We start from the raw sequence: 20060 nt of genomic DNA, 5'->3' as shown, positions 1-20060 counted from the left end.
TAAGACTTGCATTTATTTAGCAATTCTTGTGATCACTGGGGAGGGGGAAATTTTCCCACCCCACCCGCCATGGGAATTGTAGCGGGTGGGGGGATGGACCCTGCAAAAGTCTGTTAACCTCAGGCAGGATTTTCCAGTTTTGGGGCAAGTGACTGGAAAATCCCACCTTGGATGTCTCAAAGTGCTTTACAGCCATTGAAGTGCTTCATGAAGTCTAATCACTTGCAATGTAGGAAACCCAGTAATCAATTTGTATTCAGCAAATGTGATAATTACCACGTAATCTGTTTTTTTTAATGTCGATTGAGGACTAACATTGGCCAGGTTAACTTCCAGTTCTTCTTTGAAATAGTAGCAAGGGATCTTTTATATCCACTGGGACAGGCATTTGGAGCCTTGGTTTAATATCTCATCCAAAATAGGTATCTCTGACAGCGCAGCACTCTCTTAGTGCCAGCTTTTCATTTTTCTAGTCAAGCCCTGGAATGGGACTTGAACCCAGAACTTGGAAACTCAGAGGCAAGGCTGTTATCAACTGAGCCAAGGCTGACATCCAAACTGGAGGGAGACCTCAACATTTGAAGCCCTCTATTTCCACTGAAGATCTAATCATTGATATTCTTCCCAATGAAAGTGCCATGGGATTAAGGAAAGATAAGGTGTAGGGTGTCGAAATTTGCTGATGACACCAAGATTGGGGGAACGGCAAATTGTGCGGAGGGTGTGGAGAGTCTGCAGAAGGATCTAGATAGGCTGGGCGAATGGGCCAGGAAATGGCAAATGGAATTTAATGTTGGCAAGTGTGAGGTGGTCCACTTTGGTAGGAAGAATGGTAGGAAGGACTATTACTTACGGGGTGAAAAACTGCAGCAGGCGACGGTGCAGAGGGACCTCGGGGTCCTTGTGCATGAGTCGCAAAAACCCAGCTTGCAGGTGCAGCAGGTGGTCAGGAAGGCGAATGGGATGCTGGCCTTCATAGCGAGGGGGATTGAATATAAAAGTAGGGAGGTCTTGCTGCAGCTGTATAGGGCATTGGTGAGGCCGCAGCTGGAGTACTGTGTGCAGTTTTGGGTGCCGCACCTGCGCAAAGATATTTCGGCCATGGAGGGAGTGCAGAGGAGGTTTACTAGGCTGATACCGGAGTTGAGGGAGTTGAGCTATGAGGAGAGGCTGAATAAACTGGGCTTGTACTCGTTAGAGTTTAGAAGAATAAGGGGAGATCTCATTGAGACGTATAAGATGATGAATGGGATGGATAGGATAGAGGTGGAGACACTCTTCCCGCTCAAAAAAGACAGTAGGACTAGGGGGTACAGCCTCAAGATAAAAGGGGGGCGGTTTAGAACGGAGTTGAGGAGGAACTTCTTCACTCAAAGGGTGGTGAATCTCTGGAATTCTCTGCCCGTTGAAGTGGTGGAGGCTGCCTCGCTAAATATTTTTAAGACGCGGGTTGATGGGTTTTTGATAAGAGAGGGGATTAAGGGTTATGGGGAGAAAGCGGGAAAGTGGAACTGAGCAGCGACAGATCAACCATGATCTTATTGAATGGCGGGGCAGGCTCGAAGGGCTAGATGGCCTACTCCTGCTCCTATTTCTTATGTTCTTAAAGTCCAGACCTTCTTCAAGCTTAAGGCTAATACCACCCTGCTCTTCGTTATGTCTTGTACCCAATCACATTCAATGATAAGCAGGTTTATTATGCATAACCCTGAACCATAAAAACATGCCATTAATTATGTTGCAACGCAGCCTCTGAAGGAAGGTATCTCTTACAACCAGCATTCCAATAGAATCACACAATGATACAGCAGAAAAGGACACCATTATACCTGTGCTAGTTCTTCTGTAGAGCTATCTAATGAATCCCACCCTCGTGATCTTCCCTCATATCCCTGGCTTTTTATTATCAAAGTATTCCTCCAGTTTTGTTTTGAATGTTGATATTGAATCTGCTTCCACCCCCTTTTCAGGGAGCATATTCCAGATTACATTAACTTGTTGAAGGAAAAAATAAGTTTCCACGTTTTGGGTGGGATTTTCTGGCCGGACTCATCCAAGGCTGGAAAATGCCGCTTGTGTTAGACAAACCTTTCCCATGGTCTGTCCCCTGCCCACTATGAATCCCATGGCAGGCGGGATGGGAAAATTTCACCCCTTTTGTCAGATCCTTCTGCCAATCACTTTACACCTTTGAGCTTTTAGTTACTGACCCTCCTGCCATTGGAAGCAGTTTCTCCCTAATTACCAAATCAAAGTGGTCACAATTTTCAACACCTCTTAAAAAAAACTCCTTTTAACCTCTCTGCTTTAAACAGAACAACTTCAGCTTCTCCAGTCTCTCCACGTAACTAAAGGCCCTCATTCCTGAAACTATTCTCATACATCCCTGCTACACCCTCTCCAAGACCCTGATATCGCTTCAGAAGTGTGAAGCCCAGAATAAAACACAGCTCTTCACACCGGCGGGAACTTTTAGCCTTGCTGATGACATACCACCACCGCAGGTTTCCTGGTGTGGAATCCTTGCTCTTGCATGTAGTTTCTCTATTATTAATGCTTTTTGTAATATCAATTATTTTGCAGCACGTGTGACACAGTACATTTCAGAAACTAAAACTAGAAATAGGCTTCATGTACTGCACTAGTGGGTGAATCTTTTAAGGAAAACTTTTAAAATCATGAGAAATGTTACAGAAATCTTATGAAGGCAGCTTTCATTGCAGCTTGCTGGCTGAAAAACCCAGGACAGATTTGTTATCTCTGCCAAGGACATGTCTTCAGCACAGACTGTCCTGCTAAAGGTTGGGATCTCACCATCTATATATAAATCAACCATCTGAGAAAAGGCTACAAATAGGCTCACGAGTGAAGAAGAAGCACTTCAGGCGGGAATGACATGCTGGCCAGTCTTCTTTAGACTTTGGACAGAGAGAGCTTCCAAATACCTTGGTTAGTTCAAGAATAAAAAGAACAAAAAGAGAAGAATGCTGCGAACAGAACGGAGGAACTGCCAGCACCAGCTGTAATGTGGAGATGCTGGTCACAGGCATTCAACTGCTGGTCACCGGGTAAGCGTTCTCCAAGGCGGCCTTCACGGCACATGACAGCACAGAGTCGCTGAGACTGATAGCCAAGTTCCACACACATGAGGACTGCCTTAAGTAGGATCTTGGATTCATGTCACAATATCTGTAACCCCCACGACTTGCCTGGGCTTGCAAAATCTCACTAACTGTCCTGTCTGGAGACAATACAGATCTCTTTAACCTGTGCTTAACGCTCTCTCCACTCACATTGTTTGTATCTTAAAGACTTGATTACCTGTAAAGACTCGCACTCCAATCATTGTTCTGTAAATTGAGTTTGTGTCTTTATATGCCCTGTTTGAGAACAGAACTCCCACTCACCTGACAAAGGAGCAGCGCTCCGAAAACTAGTGGTGTTTGCTACCAAATAAACCTGTTGGACTTTAATCTGGTGTTGTGAAACTTCTGACTGTGTTAGCCCCAGCTGTAGACAGTCCTTTATTCGTCCTTCTGCCTTCTGGGACCGGCATACCAAACTCACTTGACACAGGTTGTGTGTTTGTCCTGTCTACTTAGTATTTAAACTGCTGCTTCTAACTAAACTACTCTTAAATCACTTATGAGTTCCACCCACTTTTGGAGTAACCAGTGATATCCAAATTCACACCTTGCACTCTGCAGCGATAATGTAGCGTGACAGACTGAAAATACCGAGGTGCCTCATAATGTTACATTCCAGCTGATAACTAACCTGCAACAATCAGGTGGGTGCTCCCACCTGGAAGTTTGTATTTGCCGCCTCCCTTGTGCCAGTAAACTGAACAAGTGCCTTAAAGAAAGAAGTGAAGCCTAAAGGTGCAGGTTACATTGTCTGCATGAAAACAAAACGAAAACACGAAAGTTTGTCTATTTAAGCCATTCCATAAATCTTCCAAAGTTGGTTCCAGAAGATAAAAAATGATGAAACGCATTAATGCCAGCCACAGTCAAAGAATCTAATGGAAGGTCTCTGACAAACAATAGTATTCAGAATTGGAAAGTGGAGAATACAGCAGATGAAAAAGCAACAGCTGCCAAATAGCATTCATGTAGATAAGTCATTTAAAAATGAGCACAATATAAACGAAACTGAAAAATAACACTTAAAATACCAGGTCCTATTCTGCCCTGGGATTGCAATTCCTCTGTATCCTATAGGAGCATTCATCATGGCCATCTCCCATAAATACTACAAATAGTCTGCCCAAAAATGATTTACTGACTGTCAGCTACTTGATAGAAAGCACGGGAAAGCACAGGCTGTAGCATTACATGCTGGATGATCATCTGGAGCAGAGCTGAAGTGTGGCTGGTGATTTTAAGGATGACGTGTGGCACCTGGGTCAGAGATTCCCACTGGTAATTTGTATTGGCCTGAGGAAGGCGGTGGGCCAGCAGTCAGGTCCTGTTGCCGTGACATTGCCAGCATTTTAGAACTGCTGCAATTTTGATGGGAGAAAGAAGGTTTCATTGATGACATAAATCAAGCCAACAGAATGGTGTCATGCGCCTTAGGTGGGCCATAGTTTGGAAGTGGGAACTATATGAAAAGTCAGTAAAATAGATGTTGCCTATTTTACATATCATTATGCAACTGGTGAGAGGAAAAGAGTTCAGTTTGCCTGTCTCTCTTGTGTCCATGACAATAAGTGACCACAAAATAATGTGGTTACCAGGTTGTTATTCCTGTTAATCAGCAAGCTGTAACGTGAAAGAACAGTGTTGTAAAAGTGGAGGAAGTCTTCAGATATTAAATTATCCACTAGGTAACCTGCTCTTCTACATTGTAAAATTTTGTTAAGGATAACCCAGGCTAAAATCCAGACCTGATTGTGTAAGTGTCCCCATTGTTTTCCTTTTTGCCCATGAGGTTCCGCATAGACATCTGTTTGGCTGTTTTCAAAGTTTTGACAGGTTGATATGGCTGTTTGATGTCAGTTGTTGGCTGAATTCAAAGATTGAAATGTTCAGGAGGGTTTGTTTGCACAGTTGTTCACATGTCATTTTGAATGTTTGGCTGCCTTTCAAACTACTCACTGATTCTACTCAGAAAGGGTTGTTTACATTCTAGCGGAACGTGAGCATATACATTTTGACAGATGTAGCAGCTTCTGAAAAAGGTAATCATTTTAAGTGACTATTCAAGTAATGTTTGTTTATTTCGACATATTTATGAACATTAACAGACTTCTAAATGTTATTATAGGGCTTGTGAGTTATGTCTGCCATCGATATGGTTGAGTGGACTGAGGAATAGGGATAAGGGGAAGATGAAGCATGCAAGCTAGGTTGAAGTGGGTAAAGGAATTTGAAGGGGTAAAGAAGGATGAGATGTGTAAGTAGGTTTCTGGGAGATGTTGGTGGGGGGGGAGCTCAAATTAATCTGTAGAACCTGGCTGACGTCTCAGTGAATGGAAGCAGGCCTTTAACCGAGCTGTTTCAGCATCGACCTGCCTCAACCTTGAGCCTGACTACTCTAGGCCACATCCATCTTCGCCTGATGAAAATCCTGGCCACACTCCTGGGTGGAAGATGGGAACATGACATCAATAAATTCCCCAACTCCCAATTCACCTCAAACATGAAAACCTGGTCCAAGGTCTCTGAACAGGTCTCCAGACAAAAAGCAAACCTGAAACACTGTGACCATGCAAGCTCACTGTGACCATGCAACCTCCCCACCACCGCCGCTGCCAACCGCCCCCTCCCCACCCCCAATGAAGCAGATAATTTATACAAAGAAACTTTGTGTGAAGTGAGAGACTGGAAGTTGAACTGGACAAAGAACAAGACCATAAGTACAGTGGGGTAGAGAGTGAACTCGCGTGGAGCGCAGTAAAGAGCCAGATTGGGGCAGAGTGGGATAAAGAGAGAGATGGATACTGAGTCTGTGGGTTGGAGTTAAGGGAGGCAGTAGGAGTCCTGCCCACTAGTAATTGAATCACTTCCTTCCAGAATGTCCACTAAATTATCTATCCCTCAGATACATTACTGGGAAACATTTCTGGGATCAAGGTCGCTGGGCAGTAGTCCCATCCGCGAGCCTATTAGAGACTGGCATATTCACTAATCAACTGCACTGCTATAGAGGCAGTGGCTGCTACTGGTATGCCACCCATTGAAGAGCTAGCATTGTCGTTGGATCCCAGACTACAGGTGAGTGATGGTGGAGGGAGGGAGCATTGCAGAGTGGGTCTGCAGGCCAGAGAGTGATTGGCAGCAAAGGCAGGATAGTGGATCTCAGCTGGCATCACCACCTCCCACACTTCCTCATGCTGGGTGCCTCTATCAGGCACTGAGTGCCTCTGAATGACTGACATCCCATAAACCCGCAAGCAGCCCCACATGGGTTAATACCAGTGGTGGTGGGATTAGGCCCTTAAATTGGCAGAGTGGCTCCAGGGATGAGGAACTTCAGTTGCATGACAGATTGGTGGAGCTGAGATTGTTCTCCTTAGAGAACAGATTTGACAGTGATGTTCCAAAATCATGAAAAGTCTAGACAAAGTAACCCCATTGGTGTAAGGTCAAGAACCAGAGGATTGATTTAGGATCATTGGCAAAAGATCCAACAGTTTCACGATAAAAAAAGCACTTTTAGAGCAATGTACAGCCTGAGAGTGTGTTGGGGGCCAAATTTAATCATGATTTTCGCAAAGGAATTGGATAAGCGCCTAAAGAGAAACAAATGGCAGGGTTACAGGGAAAGGGCAGGCAGTGGGATTGGCCGAGTTGATCTTACAGAGAGTTGGCACAGACCCAAATGGTCAAATGACCGTTCTTGTACTGTAACCAATCTATGATTCTATGATAACTGCCACAAGTGCATAAACATTGGTGAGGCCACACCTGGAGCATTGTGCGCAGTTTTGGTGTCCCTATCTGAGGAAGGATAGTCTTGCTAATAGAGGGAGTACAGGAAGGTTTACCAGGCTAATTCCTGGGATGTCAGGTGTCATAGGATGGGAGACTAGATCGCTTAGGATTGTATTCATCAGAGTTTAGAAGAGTGAGAGGGTATCTCATAGATACTTATAAAATTCGAACAGGGTTAGACAGGGTAGATTCAGAAAGAATGTTCTCGAACAGTCGGTGAGTCCAGAACTTGAGGTCATAGTTTGAGGATAAGGGCTTAAACTTTTCGAACTGAGGTGAGGAGAAATTTCTTCACCCAAAGGATGGTGAATGTATGGAATTCATTATCACAGAAAGTAGTTGGGGCCAAAATGCTGTGTGATTTCAAGAAGAAATTAGGTATAGCTCTTGGGGCTAGAGGGATCAAGGGATATGTGGGAGGAAGGAGGGGGGTGGAAGTCAGGATATTGAATTTGATGATCAGCCATGATCATAATGAATGACAGGGTAGGCTTGAAAGGCCAAATGGCCTACTTCTGTTTCTAGTTTCTATGTCAACTTCTGTCCCCCCACCTTACTCCTGATAAAAAAAGTTACGAGATAAAATTATAATCTGCCCCCCATAATTAAGCAGAAAAGCTGAAAATGTATTCAACCCCCACTAGACTTACCCACCTCTAGAGGGAAAATAGATTATGGACTTGCCCTTCTCTCTCTTTTTCCCTCTACTTCTTCTTCTCAATCTTCTGCCTGCCGTCCTCCCATCTACCTCCTTTCCCCTTCCCAGGCTAATTTAATTCTCCCCTAATCTCTAACCCAGCTTGGTTAAAACGGAGCTAGGTCTGAAGTCTCTGTGATCAATACTGTGATCAATCAGGCTGACTGGTACTGGTTGCCAACAAGTACAATACTATTTTAAACAGTGGAACAGGAGTGGTAGAACTTGCATTTCAAACACAAATTAGCATAGTATGTGTTAAAAATGTACTTGAATAGTGACTGTAATCAATAAAATTTCTGTGGATTATCAATGTACAAAATTAACACAACATTTAAAATATATAATTAGATCTCAAAGTCACAAAATAGATCATAAAATCATACCGTTTTACTGAACAGAATGAGGCCAGTTTACCTCTTCTCTGGTCCAATTTCTCTGTGTTTTCTCTTTCTTCTTTTGTATGCTTCATTTTCAAACACTTATATTGCATCAAATATTAAATTTATATGTGCCAAAGTTAGAGGTCTTAAAATAGATATTCGATATCTGGCACATTCAATCAATCAAGTCAATGATGTTGATGGAGTAGTTCAGAAGCTGGTAAACCAAATTAATTTCCAGGTTTTCCCACTCTCCTCCCACCAACTTTGTGGCAGAAGTAGCGGGAGTGGAACATCGATCGGGAATCTGTTCTTCCTAATTCTCACCTGAAGTGATACAATATATCCACTGATCTGACTATTTTCCACCACCTGTTGGCAGAGGGGTGGAGCAGAGTTTTAAAAGCTTAAAATGAGTGAAAGCTCAGACAATGGCTCTGGCAATCTATACGTAATAGTAGGCTTGTGGAAGCCAGTTCTTCCCCTCAACTTCTGCTACAGTCAAACCCCTCTATGAAGCTGGCAATCTGGCCACGGTGATGTGGATGATCAGTATTTCAGGCATCTCTATGATCTATCACTCCAAAGGTGCACCACAATTTCACACACATGGACAATAGAGGCCCAAGTATCAGTGAACAATTAAACCATGTTCTTTGGCCCTGTGCAACATTCGCAACGTTTTAAAATTAACATATTTTTAAAAATAAACTATGTGAGATCATTGATCTTCATATAATAGTGCAAATTCATTCATTGGAATTGCTAATGATCTTAACCAGGCCTCTAACATTGAACATTAGATTTTTTTTTAAAAGACCCAACATTTTGGTAAGATACTTATTCCCGTTTTGGAGTAATATTCCAATGAGACGGGGAGGTTTTGGTAGGTCGAGAGAACCATGGTGCACGAAGGTTGTGATGAACCTAGTTAGGAAGAAAAGAAAGGCGTGCAAAAGGTTCAGAGACCTAGGAGATGTTAAGGATCTAGAGGAGTATACGGTTTGTAGAAAGGAACTTAAAAAGGAAATTTGGAGAGCCAGAAGGGGTCATGAGAAGGCCTTGGCAGGTAAGATTAAGGAGAACCCCAAGGCGTTCTACAAATATGTGAAGAGTAAAAGGATGAGAAGTGAAGGGATAGGACCTATAAAAGGTGAAGGGGGAAAAGTCTGTGGAACCGGAAGAAGTGGCTGAGGTGCTTAATGAGTACTTTGCCTCGGTATTCATGGTGGAAAGTGATCTGGGAGGTGGTACTGCAGGTTTGCAGCGGACTGAAAAGACTGAATATGTGGACGTTAAGAAAGAGGATGTGTTGGAACTTTTAAATTCTATCAAGATAGATAAGTCACCGGGACCAGATGGGATGTACCCCAGGTTACTGTGGGAGATGAGGGAAGAGATTGCAGAGCCCCTGGCGATGATCTTTGCATTGTCGATGGAGATGGGAGAGGTTCCGGAGGATTGGAGGATTGCGGATGTGGTTCCTATTTTCAAGAAAGGGAACAGGGATAGCCCAGGAAATTACCGACCGGTGAGTCTGACCTCAGTGGTCAGTATAAGTTGATGGAGAGGATACTGAGGGACAGGATTTATAAACATTTAGAGAAGTTTAGTATGGTCAGAAATAGTCAGCACAGCTTTGTCAAGGGCAGGTCATGCCTTACGAGCCTAGTTGAGTACTTTGAAAATGGGGCTGAACACATTGACGAAGGAAGAGTGGTGGATGTGGTTTATATGGACTTCAGCAAGGCGTTTCATAAGGTCTCCCATGCAAGACTTCTTGAAAAGGTGAGAGGGCATGGGATCCAAGGGGCTGTTGCCTTGTGGATCCAGAACTGGCTTGCCTGCAGAAGGCAGAGAGTGGTTGTGGATGGGTCTTTTTCTGCATGGAGTTCAGTCAGCAGTGGATTACCCCAGGGATCTGTTCTAGGACCCTTGCTGTTTGTCATTTTCATAAATGACCTGGATGAGGAAGTGGAGGGATGGGTTAGTAAGTGGTGGTGTTGTGGATAGTCTGGAGGGATGTTAGAAGTTGCAGCGAGACATAGGATGCAAGACTGGGCGGAGAAGTGGCAGATAGACTTCAATGCGGATAAATGTGTCATGGTCCATTTTGGCAGGTCCAATGATGAAGGAGTACAGTATCAAGGGTAGGACTCTTAGCAGCGTTAAGGAGCAGAAGGACCTTGGGGTCTGGGTCCATAGGACTCTTAAATTGGCCTCGCAGGTAGAGGATGTGGTCAAGAAGGCGTATGGTGTACTGGCCTTCATTAATCGAGGGACTGAGTTTAGGAGTCGGGAGGTAATGCTGCAACTTTATAAGACCCTTGTCAGACCCCACTTGGAGTACTGTGCGCAGTTCTGGTTGCCTTACTACAAGAAGGATGTGGAAGCTATTGAGAGGGTGCAGAGGAGATTTACAAGGATGTTACCTGGATTGGGAGGCATGCCTTATGAAGATAGGTTGAGGGAGCTAGGTCTGTTCTCTCTGGAGAGACGAAGATTGAGAGGCGACCTGATAGAGGTTTATAAAATGTTGAGAGGTATAGATAGGGTGGATTCTCGGAGGCTATTTCCCAGGGCTGAGTTGGTCTCTACGAGAGGACACAGGTTTAAGGTGCTAGGGACTAGGTACAGAGGAGATGTCAGGGGTAAGTTTTTCACTCAGAGGGTGGTGAGTGAGTGGAATCGGCTGCTGTCAGTGATGGTAGAGGCGAACTCGCTGGGGTCTTTTAAGAGACTTCAGGATGAGTACATGGGATTTAATGGGATTGAGAGTTATAGATAGGCCTGGTAGGTATGGATATGATCGGCGCAACTTGTGGGCCGAAGGGCCTGTTTGTGCTGTGGTGTTCTAATACAAAAGGTCAGCAGAGAATTGAATGTCGCTGTTTGCACTATCTAGCATCCTTTCATCACTTTCTATTTGCATCTACATTTTCACTGAATTCTATTCCTGAGACATTTCATGTGAATACATATCCAAAGATAAAAGGACGGGAAAGCCTTTTCTGCTTATTGATACAGATAGCTAAATGCAGGATGTTCCTGCACAGTCACACAGCCTATTATTTCTGATGGATGGAACTGATACGTTTCCTATTAGATTGCATTGCAAATCAGTTGTATTATTGGTTGCCTGTGCAATCAAACATGATACTTTCATGCAAACGCATCAATTACATGTCACTTCACATCGAATTTAGCACTTATCATTGCATTGAATATAGGTCCTGTGATTCGGATATATACATGGAGTTTTTTTTATTATGCTTTTGTGAAGTGTTGCAATTCTTCCTTTGTGAAACTACTTTAAAAAGTGCAGCTATAGAGTCCCAAACCCATCCCAAATTTCTTGAAGTGTGTACAACAGTGTTTCCTTCTGTAATGATAGCACAATTGACATATATACATACTTGTTTTATGCTTAAGGGGAATGTTTAAAGATTCTGCTTTATTCTACAAGCAGTCAGTACATCTAGAAAACATTTAGTTGAGATGTTGGGAGAACAGGATAATTACTCAGTTCACCTAAGAATTTCTCACTTTGCTAGAGCTAATGGACTTCTGTTTACACAAAACATTCTTTAGAGCAGCCGGTTTACAGGGTCCTATGATGATGGCTGGAATTTTACTGTCTCACCTGTCACAGGAATCGAAGCAGAACACGGAAAGCTCCATTGACCTCAGGTGGCATTTTACAGTTTTGGGACTAGCAAAGCCATAAAGTCTGTCCTTACGTGTTTTTGTTTGTCGAACTGAGTCTGTAGCAGAGAGAAACGCTTTGTAGTTCTAGCTGGGAATTGTTTGAAGATAGAGGCTTCCCCAAGCTGCTCTGAAACTCATTTTCTTTTTGAAAGCTTCTAGACTGTCAACATTCTTTATAGCAAGTATATTTACAGTTGCTAATTATATTCATTGTAGTATTTAAGTCTGTAAGAGGAATTTTGCTTAGTTGGAATGAGAACAGTCACAAGCTAGAAAATAAACTTGCTTCTTTTCATTTTTAAATATTGTTCGACTGATAATGGTTAAGCTGCTTCATTTGTTTTTATACTGAAACTATTAAATAAAGTTTGCTTTACCATAAAAAAAATCCCTAATTGTCAATGGAATTAATCCTGGAGCAAAACATCCTATCCTCACATTTATGCCAAAATAAAAAACCTTTTGGGGTTTGGTCTGGCATCCTAATGTAATTTGGGATTCTGGTCCAGCACTTCAAATTGTCGCTCTGCAACATTCCAAAGATTTTCCATTAGACATAAGAGCAGAATTAGGCCACTCAGCCCAGCCAGTCTGCTGTGCCATTCAATCATGGTTGATTTTTTTTTCATCCCCATAACCTCTGATCCCCTTACTAATCAAGAACCTATCTATCTCTGTCTTAAAGACACTCAATGACCTGGCCTCCACAGCCTTCTGCGGCAACAAGTTCCACAGGTTCACCACTCTCTGGTTGAAGAAATGCCTCATCGTCTCTGTTTTAAAGGATTGTCTCTTTAGGTTGTGCCCTCTGGTTCTAGTTTTTCCTGCTAGTGGAAACATTCTCTCCACATCCACTCCATCCAGGCCTCATTGTATCCTGTAATTTTCAATAAGATCCCTTCTAAACTCCAATGAGTACAGACACAGAGTCCTTAACCATTCCTCATACGGCAAGCTCTTAATTCCAGGGATCATTCTTGTGAATCTTTTACGTTAACTACTAATTGACATCTCCAATCCACTTTCACATCGTAAAACACATTACATCAGATGCTTTTACAGTCTTAAGCAAGAGTCAAGATGAAGGTGAGCAATGTTATGGAGGTAGATGGAGATGGAGTCGGAGGATTAGCTTCAGGATGCCAGGTTGGGAGAGCTTGGTTTTGCACGGGACAGCAGCCAGGAGGCAGCTGGAGTCAATGGCAAAATTATAACAGTTGTGGTGAGGGGAAAGACAATGGGCAGGATGCAAATTCTGCAGTCCCATCTTTGCCGATTCCCATTGTGGGCAGAACCAGAAAATCTCAGCCATTGTTTTCAATCTTGCCAATTTTCATTTGGAAGGAAATGCAGTTCACCCAAATCAAGCACGCTGACAACAGAGAGGCAACAAGGGGAATCTAGGTAAGTTGTGGTGATGGAGAGCTGGGTGCCACTTCCATATATGTGTAAGCTAGCCCTATGCCTACCAAAAGGCAGCTTCCACATTTATGGAGACAACACCCAGTTCTACCTCTCCGCCAGCAGAGAGATTAAGAATGGAACCTTAGGAAATAGAGAAGCCGGTGCTGATGATATTTTGTTGTAAGTCAGAGATGTCTAAATTATGATTGCAAATAGCCAAAATAGCACACAAAACCAGCATTTTTGCAGAACAGGGCAGAAAATCCAAATGGTCAAATCAAGGTGAAGCAGATAGTTTGTAATCTAACTTTGAAAGCAGTTCTTCCATGTCTACTTCTGAAGTTGATATTGCAACTCCTGGTATGTAGTCCATGTGGGTGCATGGTAACACAGCCATGAAAGAAATATGTTTGCACATTCCTGCTGCAAATGTTGTGATCATTATAAAACATCCCACTCAGTCAGTGCAATAATGAATAAATAGAAATGGTCATAAGAATACAAGAAAAATATAAAACGGCCTCCTTCTACCGATGCAGTAACCTGTCCATTTTTCCGTTACTGCCAAATGGTTTCTGTTCTGTTGAAAAACATGAAATTAACAGTATAATTCCAGTATAACTGATGATAAACGTTCACCTTCACTTCTGCAGAATTACTGGGCAAAGCCAGTAAACATCATCAACTGTAACCTGATAATCTCACAAGTGACCTGAGTGATGAAGCCTCGGGGTTCATGGAAACCTTTCAAGGAAAGTCTGGACAATCCTCAACCACTTGAGGATGGGCCAGGGAAGATGTGGCCATTTGCTCCACAGATGGAACATTAGGAACAGCTCAAACTGTGACTGTGGCTATCCAGGCCAGACCATTGCCCGCATGCTGAACTTCTGCCCATCCCATGGTGTCATCACAAGCATTCTCATTATGCCATTCTTAGGACCAAAGTGGATGACATCACACTTAACCACACTGAGCTCCATCTATCATGCTATGGATATATTGTTAACCTCAAATTCAATTCAACTCAGTATTACAAGTATAGACACACAAAATGCAGGAACTGGAGTAGGAAGTTCAACCTGACAAGTCTGATCCTTCAGTCAATTAGATCATGCTGCATCTGCATCTAACTCCTTCTATCTATCTTGATTCCCTTACCCTTACCATAACTCTTAATAACTTTGCTTAACAAAAATCTAATAATGTCAGTTTTGAAATTCTCCATTTGTCTGTCCAGGAGTTCCACAACTCTTTGTACTATGAAGTACTCCTCACAGTGTCCCTGATGTCGAGAATTGAAGCCGAGCTCTAATTTTGAAGTTATGCCCTCTTGTTCCCACCAGATGAAACAGATTGAATTCTCTATCCTAACAGATCCAGAGATGAGGGGGTTGGACTATGAAGAGAGACTAAATAGACTGGGTCTGTACTCGTTGGTGTTTAGAAGGATGAAGGGGGGATCTTATTGAGACGTATAAGATAATGAAAGGGATGGATAGGGTAGAGGTAGAGAGATTCTTCCCGCTTAGAAAGGACAGCAGGACTAGAGGGCATAGCCTCAAGATAAGGGGGGGGTGCAGTTTAGAATGGAGTTCAGGAGGAACTTCTTCACTCAAAGGGTGGTGAATCTCTGGAATTCTCTGCCCATTGAAGCGGTGGAGGCTACCTCACTAAATATATTTAAGTCACGGGTAGATAGGTTTTTGACAGACAAGGGAATTAAGGGTTATGGGGAGAAAGCGGGAAAGTGGAACTGATCCACTTCAGATCAGCCATGATCTTACTGAATGGCGGGGCAGGATCGAAGAGCTAGATGGCCTACTCCTGCTCCTATTTCTTATGTTCTTATGTTTAGTTATCTTAAACACCTGAATTATTATTCTTATTCGTATGGCTGCAGAAACAGATTGAATTTGATGTTAACAATCTATCCAACAGCTATGGCTGGCACAGTGTAAATGCTTGTGATGACACCATGGGATGGGCAGAAGTTCAGTATGGGGCAATGGTCTGCCCTGGATAGTCACAGTCACAATTTGAGCTGTTCCATCTGTGCAGCAAATGGCTACATCTTCCCTGGCCTGTCCTCAAGTGGTTGAGGGTTATCCAGACTTCCCATGGAAGGTTGAAATCTGAGGCTTCATCACCCAGGTCAGTTGTGAGATTATCAGGTTGCGGTTGATGATGTTCGCAGTCAGCCAAGAAATAAGCAATCGAGAGATGGGGATGTTGTCAGCTTGTTGGATGTGAAGTGTGTTCCAGTGCTTTGGCAGCTGTCCAGAAGATAACCAAACTCCAGCCACCGGGCTCCCAGTCCAAGCAGTAAAAACCCATTAAAACATCTTGCTAAGATCATCTTATTTGTCTTCTCTATTCAAGGGAATATAAGTCTAGTTTATGCAACCAGTTCACATAATTGAACACTTCTGCCCCAAAACCATTCCGGTGCAGCTGAGCTGCTCCCTGCCAAGCCCAATCTAATTTTCCTGAGGTATGTTGCCCAGAACTGGATGCTGTACTCAGATGAGATTTATACTGCTGTAACATAGCTTCCACCCTTGCAATTCCACCCCTTTTAAGAAAAAGATGAATATACTGGTAGCTTTTCTAATTATTTTTTGGACCTGAAAACTAGCTTTTAGTAATTTCTGTATTTGGACTGCTAAATCTCTGTTCATCCAATGTTCTTAGCCTTTCACCATTTGGAAAATATTCTATTTTTCTTTGGACCAAAGTGGATGACATCACACTTTACCACACTGAGCTCCATCTATTGTGTTTTGCTTTCTCATTTTTAATCTACCAAAATTCTTGTGCAACTTTCTGCTCTGAGCTACATTATTTACTGAGCCACCAGCAAACTTAGATACAAGACTCTCCAGGGGAGAAATTCATTTGTGTCGTGCTGCTTACAGAGGCTATTATTGAATCCCATGGCAGGCAGCACCTCAGGCTGTTCCCTGAGCAGCTCAGGTGGTGTTCTTCACTGATATCAATGTAGTTAAATGCCCTTGGCACTACCTGCCCTTGAGGAGTTGATGCAACTCTATGCTTTATTGTGCCAAACCTCTTCCCCCCACCCCCAACCTATTCCTTCATCCAAATAATTTATAAATACAATGAAAAGCTGAAGCTCCAGTACAGATCCCTGAAGGACATCACTTGTTACATCCTGAATAACAATTATGTCAAAACAAAATTCATACATGATCACAAAACCTGAACATAATTCTGGCTATATAGTGTAAACCATGTTGGAATTCTTTTTGGATGTTTAATCAAATGTGCATCCTATCAGTGTAGCACTAAACTTAGATTGGTAATAGATAAACACTGGTGAGCCCCGAGAAAAAAAACAGCTGACAATAGCTGACAACAAACTTCATGTTAATCAAATCTGATTTACTTTCCCAACGACAAGTTCACATTCATTAACCTCAGTCTATCAGGTACTGGTCTTGACTATATAATTATAAGTAGGGATGTCAAGATCCTTATGTCAGAAGACATTATCTGCTGGAAAATAATAAGTAACAGTGAAAATAATGAATGGATTGAGCAGCAGTGCTGAGCCTGGAGTTCATTGTAAACTTGCTGAGGTAAATTTGCTGAGGTCACATTTGGCTGCATGCTGTCCCCTGTGAAAAGTATTGAACATTAATGTACCACCATTACTGCAAATTGTAGGATTTTTTTTTCCAAACGCTACGATTTGTTTTGCCCTACTGAAAACCAGAAATACGAAACAATGTGAAGGACATTAGAAAGATATTAAAAGTACCTGGTAACCATTATGCTTACTGAGTTCAAGTACGAATAATAATTCATGTAGAATTAGGCACAGGTCACTTCTGCACATTAGAAACAGGAAAAATAAAGATGCTGACCTTTCCATGAAGGTTGCTAGATTGTTTCTGGTGATCTCCATCCAGGAGGTAAGGAACTACTCGTTCATATTGTTGCAGCTGCTTTAGAAGGTCCTGTTGCCTAGGCGATGACAATTTACTGGACAAAATATTGCCTGTAAATACATCATTGTTATTAAAGATCAGGAAGTGGACCATGTTCCCACACGTACTTTATTGTGGCAAATTGTTTATGTGTCAGGAGTGAAAAATATAAGGTTACACCTTGTAGCCAGAGGTACAGTGCAGCATATTAAGCCATATCAAGTCCCTTTCAACAAAGATCCTCCCCAATTTAGAATAAAATCAGCAATACTTCACATCTTCCCCAAATAAGACCAAGTTCTAGCATGGAACTCAAAAGTTTCTTACAGAAAGTGAGATCACATCTCTTAAGGTTTTTGAACATTATCAGCAAGGATCTTTTCTTGTGCCAGTGTAATAATTTTTAGACTGGCACTGTATATTGTAATAGGGAAATGCTGTGTCATTGAGTTATAAGATATAGTTTGCTATGTCAGATGTAGAAGTCTCTTGCACTTCCCCACAGAAAGAAAAACTAACTTGAAGGGAGAACCACAAAATGTCAGACATTGGGTAGTAGGAATCAGAACAGTCATGATGTGGAGATGCCGGCATTGGACTGGGGTAAACACAGTAAGAAGTCTGACAACACCAGGTTTAAGTCCAACCGATTTATTTGATAATAAACTCGCAAGCTTTCGGGGTTTGCCCCTTCGTCAGGTGAATGGAGAGTTCTGGCGTCAGACAGAGCATATAACAGCACAGACAGTTTACAGATTACTGATTAGGTTGCAAATCTTTACACCTAACCTGCTAATCAAGTCTGAAAGAGGCCAACAATGTGAGTGCAAGGGGCATTAAGCCCAGGTTAAAGAGATGTGTATTGTCTGCAGACAGTACAGTAAGTGAGGTTTTGCAAACTCAGGCAAATCATGGGGGTTACAGATACTGCGACATGAACCCAAGATCTCTGTTGAGATCGTCCTCATGTGTGCGGAACTTGGCTATCAGTCTCTGCTCAGCGACTCTGCGCTGTGGTGTGTCGTGAAGACCGCCTTGGAGAACGCTTACCCGAAGGTCAGAGGCCGAATGCCCATGACCACTGAAGTGTTCGCCAACAGGAAGGGTACAGTCTTGCCTGGTGATTGTCGAGCGATGTTCATGCATCCGTTCTGCACACATGTTCTCAACAGGGATCTTGGGTTCATGTCGCACTATCTGTAACCCCCATGACTTGCCTGAGTTTGCTAAACCTCACTTACTGTACTGTCTGGAGACAATACACATCTCTTTAACCTGGGCTTAATGCTCCTTGCACTCACATTGTTGGCCTCTTTAAGACTTGAATAGCAGGTTAGGTGTAAAGACTCACATTCTAATCAGTAATCTGTAAGCTGTTTGTGCTGTTATATGCTCTGTCTGAGGCCAGAACTCTCCATTCACCTGACGAAGGGGCAAACCTCAAAAGCTTGCGAGTTTATTATCAAATAAATTGGTTGGACTTAAACCTGGTGTTGTCAGATTTCTTACTGCATTTGCTTTTAAAACAGACCTAATCTCTGTCATAATCAGAAAATAACAATTGTCATCAAACAAATGGAAATAAAAAATATATGCAAAGATCAGGTGATCACTTGACACCATTATTATTACTGTTGACATTATAGAAAATAGAAATAGGTTCTTCAATCCAATAGCCACACTAATGGTGAATTCAATCAACTCTCTCATTGTGGGGATCAGTTTGAACATTAGGTTGTGGTAGACTCACTTCCCCATTAGATCTCAGTGAAAAATGAATTACGATTGACCTAAATGACAATCAATAATGTTGTACAATCTAATTCCTCTTTTGCAGAGATTATGTCCCTTAATCCTTCTAATTACAAATAGGGGAAAAAAGAACTTACTTCTGGGAATACAGTAATGGATTGAAATGAGGCTGGCATTTGGCATTTGCACAATTTAAGACATTCAGATAGCATCACACTTCACAAAGGTAAACATTGAATACTTTCAACATACTTGAATCTTAAGATTGTGCCAATATTACCTCCCAGCTTTCATTCATCTAATTCTGTCTTTAAAATTCCTTATGGGCTCTATTTCAATGAAATTTTATGGCAATTCTACATCCTAATCGCCCTTCGTATAAACAATTTTTTCCAGCCTCCCCTTTAGTTCAATGCTGTCATTATTTTAGATATGTGCCCTATTCACTATCATTTAGTTGATGAGTAGAAATAAGTTATTCTTGTCTAATTTCCTTTTCTTAACCCTTCAACCGATCATTCCTTAACCTTTGCTCTTTAACCTATGTTTGAGCGAAGATAAGCTTACCATCTCAAGTTCTTTTCATTGTTGTAATCCTTCATCCCAATAAATATCTACTGCACCCCCTACCTCCAATTAAGTTAAAATACAAGTTCAACATTATCCTCTTTCTTTAGTATTCTTTTCCTCCAGACACAAGAGCCAGGATTCCAGGTACCTTTTTGTTTTGTTATCTTGCTTTCTTTAATGCCCAGCGTGTCTGCACACAAGTTCACATTGCTCCATCACAGCTTTTAAAATCCTACAACTTAGAGTGTGTTTTCTTTCCCTCGTCTTCCAAAAGCATCATTTTGCATTTTACACTGAACTGCATCTCTAACCTATTTATTAAACCAGTTAGCCCATTTATATCCTCCATTACTCTTCCACAATACTCAAAACAATTTATCATATTACCCACAAATTTGAATAATGTTTCATAAGGTAATTCCTAAACTTAACAAATGTGAACATTTATCTAATAACATTGGACAAAAGCAAATTATTGCAGATGCTGGAATCTGAAACCAAAAGAGAAAATGCGGGAAAATCTCAGCAGATCTGGCAGCATCTGTAAGGAGAGAAAAGAGCTGACATTTCTAGTCCAGCTGACTGTCAAAGCTCAGTTTTGACAAAGGGTCATCTGGACTTGAAACGTCAGCTCTTTTCTCTCCTTATAAAT

General features: G+C 42.1%; 1 protein-coding gene across 4 annotated transcripts in view; it reads right to left on the bottom strand.

Moving 5' to 3' along the window:
- Nucleotides 1-20060, bottom strand: part of adam12b (ADAM metallopeptidase domain 12b) — a 337966-nt gene that overhangs the window by 266065 nt on the left and 51841 nt on the right. For 2 of the 4 annotated variants that reach the window (XM_080205642.1, XM_080205643.1), the window contains exon 2: nucleotides 17024-17157. The exons of 1 other annotated variant lie outside the window; for it this stretch is intronic. In XM_080205642.1, the coding sequence (XP_080061768.1) occupies nucleotides 17024-17157 (134 nt within the window). Of the gene's footprint in view, nucleotides 1-17023; nucleotides 17158-20060 lie in introns of those variants that run through there. One more of the 4 variants, XM_080205645.1, reaches the window with a different exon arrangement.

The sequence above is a fragment of the Carcharhinus amblyrhynchos genome, chromosome 17 (assembly GCF_965287045.1).
Source record: "Carcharhinus amblyrhynchos chromosome 17, sCarAmb.v2.hapA, whole genome shotgun sequence".
In the NCBI taxonomy this organism is placed as follows: domain Eukaryota; kingdom Metazoa; phylum Chordata; class Chondrichthyes; order Carcharhiniformes; family Carcharhinidae; genus Carcharhinus; species Carcharhinus amblyrhynchos.
This window is presented reverse-complemented; position numbering and strand designations above follow the sequence as displayed.